Below are 9584 nucleotides of genomic sequence, written 5' to 3'. Positions count from 1 at the left end.
AGCCAGTGGTGTGTGGAATGTTTTTTTTTAAAGTTAAATTTGCTTTCTTTCCACCTCTCCCTCCCTCCCATCTATTTACTTTCTATCCACCTTTCTCTCTCTCTCTCTCTCTCTCTCTCTCCCTCCCTATCTAAAGTTAAATATAATTATCGAATATCTCTTTTTACCTCTTTTGTTTTTTATTTTTTGGCAGTCTCATTTCATGTGAATAAAAAAGCAGATTTGCATATATTTCAATTAAAAGTGTGGGTTTTACTTGTTCATGTCTTGTGGCTCTTAAACACCTGACATTTATATCTGTGCGGCTCTTACGGTAAGCAAGTTTGACCACCCTTGGACTAGTGTCTTTATTGTGGTGGGTGAAATTACTTTTTTTGAGAGACAGAGAGAGAGAGTTTAAAACGGTGGTGAGCAGGGGTCATTTTGTAGAAAAAGAGGTGCAGGAGCTCATTAGCATAACTCATTAGCATGACTTATTTGCATATGCCACACCCCCTGACATCACCGGAAGTGTGTCAGAAGGCAACACCCACCGCTCAGGCTCCACTGGACTGTTTTGGATTGCTAATTATTGGGGGGGGGGGAACGTGCAGATCTGCCCTCACAGAGGAGGGAGAGCTTGTACCTGAATAAAACTTGGTCTTAAAGGTACCACTGTACTGTTTTGGATTGCTAGCTATTTGGGGGAGGGGAACGTGCAGATCTGTCCTCACAGAGGAGGGAGAGCTTATACCTGAATAAAACTTGGTCTTAAAGGTGCTGCTGGACTGTTTTGGGCGGGGGGGGGTCTCTGCAGCTTACCTGGCTGCTTGTTGCTCTGACTGAGGCCTGCTGGGAGCAGGGGGTGTGGCTTGTTGCATGTGTCCGCCCCCTGGGCTCTTTACTGCCAGAGCTCCGCTCCTGTGTGCTCCTGCAGGAAATGACCCTTGGTGGTGAGCCAGGGTATAGGGAAAGCAGGTTTAAAAGGACAGGTTGTTCCCAGACTGGCAAACTTGTTTTTTAGAATGTTTTATGATTGTTTTAATGGCTACCTATGTGTTTTAATTCTGTGTAAGCCGCCCTGGGCCTGCTTCGGCAGGGAGGGCGGGGTATAAATTTGATAGATAAATAAAAAAGTCATCTCTGATATCCCGAGCAACAAGAGACCCAGAGGAAAAAGAAGCAGCAAAAGCTTTAGCAATCTCCCTTCCGGGATTTTTAGGTAAAATGAGGGTGGAGTTTGATTCCCGACCAATGCTCCCCCTAAGCTGTAGAGTCCTGTGAGCAAAAATCCTACTTTGTGAGCTCCTGGCATGAAAGCTGTGAGCGAGCGATTGGGCTATTGCATCAGTTAGTTTGCTCTGGAGCCCTCCTTTCCTGAGCTGGGACAACAATGTGTGAGCCGGAGGCTAAAAAGCCGTGAACTAGCTCACACTAACTCAGCTTAGAGGGAACACTGTTCCCGACGCTGGCAATTATTTTCTGTTCGGCCGCGGCAGGCTGGCTCGGAAGTCCAAAAAATTGGCACAGGCGAAGCCAACAGTGTGTGTGCGTGCATGTGCGTGCTGCCGGCCTATGGGGGGAGGGGTTGTTTTGTCCAGAGTTTTTGCCCAGGCTGGATTGATATTTCAGGCAAGGGATCTTGCAAATATATATATATATATCACTGTTTATCGGTGGCTTCCTTCCTCTGTTTTAATAAAATCTTTCTCTCCGTCTCTTTCCTCCTTCTCCCCCCCCCCCTGTTTATTTATGACGACTTTTTAAAGGACCGGGTCTGCTGAATCGGTGGGAATATGAACCAGCAGCAGAGAATGGCCGCGGCAGGAACAGACAAAGAACTGAGTGACCTCCTTGACTTCAGCATGGTGAGCAGAAAAAAAGCGGAGGGTTTTTTTTGGGGGGTGCGTGACTAAAGGGAGAAGTTTGGCCTCTCTATCTCCCCCCCCCCTCATTCTTGGGAGGTGCAACCGGTTGTGTTGGGGGGGGGGGGAGCTTTAGAGAGCGTGTTCAGTGGGAGGCGACAATTGGCTTAACTTGTTTGTTCACCGTGGCAGGGCCGAGGGGGATTGGTAATTGCTACAGTTGTCTTGTTATGAAGCCACGGAGATGGGGAGGGGTGGCCGTGAGTTACGGGCAATCGTTCTGATCCTTGCCTCTAGGTTTTATTTCTGCAAAATGATGTGCAGGTGACCAAAAAAATTCTGCCTGGATTCCTTGGAATTAGTGAGGCTTTGGCATCCCCCCCTTTTTTTGGTTTTCAGAAAACCATTTCCTTTGGGGGGGGGGGTCCGTTTCCCGTGGAGTTTGCAAAGGCTTGCCAACTAAGCGTGGGGAAGATGAAAAGGGGGTATTCTTCGGGCTACTCTCTGATATTAACGGATCTCACCAGGTCTTTTTCTTTTAAAAAAAAATGGGAGTGGTAAATTCGCACACGCAGCCGCTTCTGATTGAGGCGAGGGGGGGTTCATACTTGCCCCATGTGGGTACAAACCTAGGCGTGTTGTCTGTTCGTGTGCTTTGTGCGCCGGTGGGTCAGAGGTTCCGAAGTGACGTACCTCTCTTTTCCCCTCCTGCTCTCCTTTTGAGTTGAGAGTGATGAATCACAGAGAATCATAGAGTTGGACGGGACCTCCAGAGTCATCTAGTCCAACCCCCTGCACAATTCAGGAAATTCACAGATATCCCCCCACACCCACTGTCCGCTGCTCCATGCCCAGAAGAGGACCAACCCCCCCCCCCACAAAAAAAACCCCCTAGGACAGAGAAAACAACCCCCCCCCCCCAAAAAAAAACCCCTTCCAGGATCCTCGGCCAAACCGGCCTGAAGAAAAATTGCTTCCTGAGCCCAAAGTGGCAATCAGCATTTCCCTGGGCATGTAAGAAACGGCCAGGAGAACTAAGCAGCGATGGAACCCTTCCTGCCCTCCCTCTCATAATCTGCCTAAATTCACAGGACCAGCATTCCTGACAGGTGGCCATCTAGCCTCTGTTTGAAAACTCCCAAAGGAGAGCCCACCACCTCCTGAGGAACTGCTCTAACTATCAGGAAGTTCTTCCTCATGTTTAGGTGAAAACTCACCTGATTTAATTTCAACCCGTTTGGTTCTGGTCTGATCTTCTGGGGCAACAGAGAACAACTCCACCCCATCCTGTATATGACAGCCCTTCGAGTACTTGAAGATGGTTCTGAGTTTTTCCCAAATGGGGAATGCTGCCCCCCCTCCCCCAGTTCATGTCTCTGTGTTGCGCAGCACGGTTCGTTTGTTTTTCCTCTGTGCCTCTTCACTTTCGCTCCCCAATTTTTGTGGCACCCATTTCGGTCAGATGCCATGCTTCCCTGTAAGCTATGGAGTCCTGTGCGCAAAAATTCTACTTTGTGAGCTACTGGCATTCAAGTTGGGAGCAAATAATTTGGCTGCTGCATCAATCAGTTTGCTCTGGAGCCCTCCTTCCTGAGCTGAGACAAAAATGCGTGAGCCGGAGGCTAAAAAACCTGTGAGCTGGCTCACACTAACCCAGCCTAGAGGGAACACTGGTCAGATCGTTTTCTTTCTGTTCCTCGGCTTGTGCAATGGGACAAGGCAGCAGGGGAGACAGAATCGGGGTCTACCTGCCGGTTTTAGCGGAAACTGGCAGGCAGAGCCGGCCAGGGAAACTTTGTGTGGTGCCAGCTGAAGTTGTCAGGAGCGTGTGGGCTTGGCTTTTGAAGATAAGGGACACTTTGAGCCGAGCTGGAGAGAGAGAGGCGGAGAAAAACCACTGGGTCATGATGAGAGATAACTGTGGTAGATTCCGCCCACCCCCCTCTTGTTTCTGTCTGCTCCAGCCGGCCAGGATTTTACTGAATCGTACTCCCTTTCAGGGATGCTCGTTTAGAGTGAAATTTGGGGTTCCACTCAAGTGGACTTGCTTCTCAGCATGGGGGAAGTTCTGGGGGCAAACCTGGATACCTTCTGTTGCATTCTGGCTGGACCCCTTGTTGCCATTTGGGGCATTGGCTATGAGCCGTTGATGTGTTTGCATGATGCACTGCATCATGGGAGTTGTAGTCCACAGGGCTTCCATGAATTCTTTGCATTGCACATGGGTCTAGGAAATCTGTCAAATGCTGCCCTGGATTTGTGTGTGTGTGTTTGTGTGTGCTTGTAAATAGGTCTGTGCTTGGACACTCTTGCCCACACGAAATGTGTTGCGAGGGGACGTCGATCTCATTTGATGCTCTTTTGCATCTTTCCACCCCCTTGGAAAGAGTACAGACCTATTTAGTAGGCCCCTTACCATGTTTATGACGGCCCTGGGGGGAAATGAGCTGGCCTAGTGGTTAGAGGATTGGGTTAGGCCTGCGGGACCTGGATTCCGATCCCCACACGGCCCTTTATTTATTTACGAACGTTATTTATAGTCCACTTTTCTCACTCAGACTCAAGGCGGATTACACAGAGTGAGTCAGTACCGTCAATAAGATGGGACATTCGATAAACAGCGAAGTAGGATGTGAGTTGTAGAACCAGCCAGAAGTCTAAAAACAGAACTGAAGCCGAGCGCATAAGCATTAACATGACACATTAAAAGGTGCACGGTTACACAAGAGGATCCACCCCACAGCAAACTATAAAGAGTAGTACAGACCACCAGTGCTCCCTCCAAGCTGTGGAGTCTTGTGAGCAAAAATGGTACTTTGTGAGCTCCTGGCATTCAAATTGTGAATGCAATTTGGAGTTTGCTCTGGAGTAGAGATGTGAAGGCCTGGAAAAAAACTGGTTTTTTTCCATTTTTTTCCTGAAGCCTTTTTTGTTTTTTCCAAAAAATTGAAAAAAGAAAAGAAAAAAAATTGATTACGGAACATTTTATTTTAACATGATGAATAAAATATTTTAAGACAAGGTGTTCAAATATTTTCCAAATCATTTCTAAAAAATATGTATGGTATCAGATTGATCTAATTTCTGTGCACTGAGGACAAGCAAGTCCTAGGTTACAAATTGAACTCTCCAATGCAAGAACAAGATGCATTTCTTCCTTTAGGAGGTGCTGTTGTCACAAGAAAAGAAAAAGGTTTCAGTTTTGTTTTTGCATGTTGGGTGGGTATTCTGTTTGTAATAATTGTTTGGATACACTATATTTTTAATATGCTAGTTGTGATAATTTCATGCCAAGTAAAAATGTCCATGGTCATATTTTATGTTCCTAAAGTAACAGAACGACTTTCAATCTGGAAAAGAAAAAAGAAGTGCTAATGTAGCATTTCCCCCAATTTCCCCGAAAATTTCCGTTTCCCCCCGAAAAAAACCGTTTTTTTCCCGAGCTTCAAAATTTCTGGAAATTTTACATTTCTACTCTGGAGCCCTCCTTCCTGAGCTAAGACAAAAATGTGAGAGCTGGAGGCTAAATGACTGTGAGCTAGCTCACACTAACTCACCTTAGAGGGAACACTGCAGACCACAGTCCCCAGTAGTTTATCCATGTAACTTTGTGACTTTTGTACAGTGCTGTGCAATTGCCTACAAAGAATGAAGCCAGGGTGTCTCTCTGTCTCTTGTCTGTCTCTTTCTCTCTCTCCCCTCTAACTCATAGGATTGTTTTGAGGCTCATATAGGGAGAATGGGAACCACACATGCTGCCTGAGAGGCAGTGAAGAATAAAAATCAAGTGCAAACAAGCCAAGGGCTCGAGTCTCCTTGCAGAGTACCTATAGTTTTTTTTTAAAAAAATTGTGTGTGTTTTGTGTGCTTGCCTGGAATTCATGCTTGACTTCTGGCGACCCCTATTAGGGGCTTGTGCATTTTTCAGAGAGGAGGTTTGAGTAGCCTGCCTCTGTGTCCTGGCCCTGGTATTCCTTGGAGGTCACCCTTCCAAGTACTTGCCAGAGTCGGCCCGCTTAGCTTCCGAGATCGGGCTTGCCTGGACAATCCAGGTCAGGGCTACTTGTCGGGGGGCGGGGTTGGCGGAAAAACAGAGCAGAAATATGGCTAGCTGAGCTATATGGGATGGTTGACTGACCCAGGAAGGTGGTTAAATGGTAACAAAGTCAATCTGCTTTTGGGGGCACAGTTTAGAAGAGGAGCAAACAAGGCTTTTTGGAGGGTATTATGGTTAATTTTGAGGTCACGAATATAGCGGAGGTTCATTCCCAGATTTGCTCAAGCCTGCCTGTCTGTGTGACCCACTGGTGAGAAGACCCACAGACAGCACACGGATGGCCTGAAAGCGGGGCACAGAGGGAGACTGATTCATCTGTCTTAATGTAATGTGGGCAGGGGGGCGATTCTTATACCCAGGAGGCCGTGTGGGAAACCCTCACAACCCTGGAGACTGGGGCAGCGGCTGCTGATCTGGAAGCTTTATAGCAGGCAATGGCACAGGATTGGTCCTTGAAGGTCACCTGACTTCCAGCTTTAGGGGTATTCTGGGTCCTAGTGGGCATAGTCCGCCGTGATCTGTATGTGGTTCCTTCCCTTCCAGGAAGCAAGGCATTGGCTGCTGAGCTGGTGGCTTCTTTCCTGCAGTGCCTAGTGGCATCTTCCCCCATACACTTGGTGAGACTGAGCGGTAGTGGGGTTGCCAACCTCCAGGCAGGGCCTGGAGATTACCCAAAACTAAAACTGACCTCCAAACGACAGAGATCGATTCCCCTGGAGAAAAATGGCTGCCTTGGAGGGTGAGCTGTGTGGCATTATACCCCACTGAAGCCCCCCCTCCCCATGCTCCACCCCCTAAATCTCCAGGAGTCCCCCAACCCTCAGTGTCCAGGACTAGTCTCCGGAGCATGCGGGCCTTCAAGGCCGAAACTTGGGTTGGTTATTAGAGTTGCCAGTGTTTCCCTCTAAGCTGAGTTGGCGTGAGCCAGCTCACAGTTCTTTAGCCTCCGGCTTACACAATTTTGCCTTCGCTCAGGGAGGATGGCTCCAGAGCAAACTGATTGATGCAGCAGCCCAATCGCTCGCTCACAACTTTGATGCCGGCAGCTCACAAAGTAGAATTTTTGCTCATAAGACTCCACAGCTTTGAGTGGGGGTGTCAAACATAAGGCCCGGGGGCCAGAAGCGGCCCACCCAGGGCTCTTATGCGTCCCGCGAGCAACCGGTGCAAGGGAGGGAGTGCTGGGGGGAGCCACTCTGTTGTGGCTTCAGCACAGCGGAACGACCTCGTCTGCAGCAGTCAAACATTGGGGGAGTGTCTGCCCAGTGCTGCACCGCTGCCTCTCCAGCCCGCCCATGTGGGTTTTCCTCTGGACCCCCCTCCCAGCCCACGGGGCCTTGCACTGAGGATACACCAACTCGGAGCTTACCAGCTGCTGTCCTTTATACAGTTTATATTTCTGGTACCTGGCATTATGTTTTATGGCACATGTGGCTTGACTTCTCTCTGTGGGCTGCACCTGATAGTTCCAGTTGTCTGGCGGATTGGTCCCATTTCTAGGAATCTTACCTACCCCTGTTAAAAGCGAGAATGGCTTATTGCCGTTATGCATTTCTTCACTTGTTTACTTGGCTTATTAAAGTGAATAGAATAGTTTTCAGAACGACAGTTAGTTCATGTGGGGTCTTTGCTTTTGTAATGAGGAAGAAGGAGAAGAAGAGACTGGATTTAGACCCCGCCCTTCACTCAGAGTCTCAGAGCAGCTTACAAACTCCTTTCCCTTCCCTTCCTCACAGCAGACACCCTGTGAGGTAGGTGGGGCTGAGAGAGCTCTTTCCAGAACTGCCCTTTCAAGGACAGCACTTGTCAGAACTATGGCTTGCCAAAGGTCATCCAGCAGCTGCGAGTGGAGGAGTGGGGAATGAAACCCGGTTCTCCCAGATTAGACTCGGTGCACTTAACCACTGCACCAAACTGGTGGAGGGGCCGTGGCTCAGTTGTAGAGCTTGTGCTTGGCATGCCAAAGGTCCCAGGTTCAATCCCCCAGCATCTCCAGTTAAAAATATCCAGCAGTAGGTGATGGGAAAGACCTCAGCCTGTGACCCTGGACATCTGCTGCCAGTCAGAGTAGACAATACTAAACTTGAGGGAGCAAAGGTCTGGTTTAGTATAGGGCAGCTTCATGTTTACGTGTGTTCATAAAGGTATCGAGGCAGTTGATATTTTAGCCATATCTTTTATTGGTGTTGTTCTAACAAGTGAAACACTTGACCGGCCTTTGACAATAGTTCACCTGTCAAAAAGTCACCCTCTGTAGATGCACTTCTGACAAAAGACGTTTGGCTCTCTTCTCCAAGTCTTCCCATCGTGTGGGAAGCCTTCATTAGGATGCAGATTTGGGGCCTAGTCCTCATTGAGGGATGCAAATTGGGGGGGGGGGAGTGATATAGTGACAGACCTTTGGGGGGGTGTTAGACTGCTGTGCTCCCCTTCAATTAAAAAAACAACAACCTTCCTGGAAATAGAAAATCAGCACCACATAGGCAGAACTTCCTGCTGTGCTGGGTTTCTGCTTGCAGGGAATTCCTCTATTGTATGGGAAGGCTGACAGCTGGAGGCCCCTGCAGCCCAGAGGGGTGAAATCAGTTCTGTAGATCCGTCATGGTGCAGTGCTTAGGGTGTCCGAGTAGGGCTTGAAAGACTCGAGTTCAAATCCCGAATGAGCCATGAAGCTCAGTGGGAGACCTGGGTTCAGTGTAGCCTACTTCGCAGGGCTGTTGTGAGGATAGAATGGAGGGGAGGAGCTCCCTGACGGAAGGGCAGGGATATAATTGAAGTACATGACCTCTGTCTCCTTCATTTGTACGTCTGAACCAGGGGGTGGCCCCAGTTTGGTCGTGAGCGGCTGCACCAATGGAGCAGGGCGCATTGAGGAAGAGGTCATAGGTCAGGGGCTCAGGTGGTCTTCCCTGATGTGGGAAGGATTCCTTGCAGTGACAAGGGTGTGCATGAGAGGTCTAGCCGTGTGAAGAAGAAGAGAAGAGGAGATTGGATTTATACCCTGCCCTTCACTCAGAGTAGCTTACAAATTCCTTTCCCTTCCCCACAACAGACACCCTGTGAGGTAGGTGGGGCTGAGAGAGCTCTTTCCAGAACTGCCCTTTCAAGGACAGCTCTTGTCAGAACTATGTGTTGCCCAAGGTCATCCAGCAGGTGCAAGTGGAGGAGTGGGGAATCAAACCGGGTTCTCCCAGACTAGAGTCCATGCACTTAACCACTACACCAAACTGGCTCTCCCAGAGCCACAGTTGCATGCAAGGGATAACAAAATCGGGAGGGGGAAAATTTCTCTGGAGCACCAGGTCCCGAAAGCCCCTGTCACTGACGTTGGCAGGAATCGGCATTTTGCCTCGACAAAGCAAATCTGACAAAATCCGGGTGGCTGTGTCCCCCCCTTCCCCTTATCACTCTTTTAAAATAATAATCCAGGTTTAATTTGCGTTGGCTGCTTGCGACATCGGGGTGTGTAAGAGAAGTGTCAAGCTTTTAAAACCTCTCCCAGTGCTGGGGAGAGAGAATCAAAATAAGATCTATTTTCACAGGCCTGCTGGTTAAGTAAAGCCGGAAGGCCCGAGCATGTTTTGGAAGGATGACCTTCGGGTAGGAGAGAGGTGGATCCGATGGTGCTCACTGCTTTAATTCTTTCCCCTGCCTCCTCCACTACATTCTCCCAACAATCCTGC

The 9584-nt window shown here is 48.9% G+C and overlaps 1 protein-coding gene across 8 annotated transcripts in view; it reads left to right on the top strand.

Moving 5' to 3' along the window:
• The window catches only part of TCF3 (transcription factor 3), a 146052-nt gene that overhangs the window by 13367 nt on the left and 123101 nt on the right, over positions 1-9584 (top strand). For all 8 annotated transcript variants that reach the window (XM_015407007.1, XM_015407006.1, XM_015407001.1 and 5 more), the window contains exon 2: positions 1749-1847. In XM_015407007.1, coding sequence (XP_015262493.1) covers positions 1776-1847 — 72 coding nt within the window. In that variant the 5' untranslated portion in view covers positions 1749-1775. The remainder of the gene's footprint in view (positions 1-1748; positions 1848-9584) is intronic.

The sequence above is a fragment of the Gekko japonicus genome, unplaced genomic scaffold (genome assembly GCF_001447785.1).
Source record: "Gekko japonicus isolate JY-2015 unplaced genomic scaffold, Gekko_japonicus_V1.1 scaffold1894, whole genome shotgun sequence".
In the NCBI taxonomy this organism is placed as follows: Eukaryota; Metazoa; Chordata; class Lepidosauria; order Squamata; family Gekkonidae; genus Gekko; species Gekko japonicus.
This window is presented reverse-complemented; position numbering and strand designations above follow the sequence as displayed.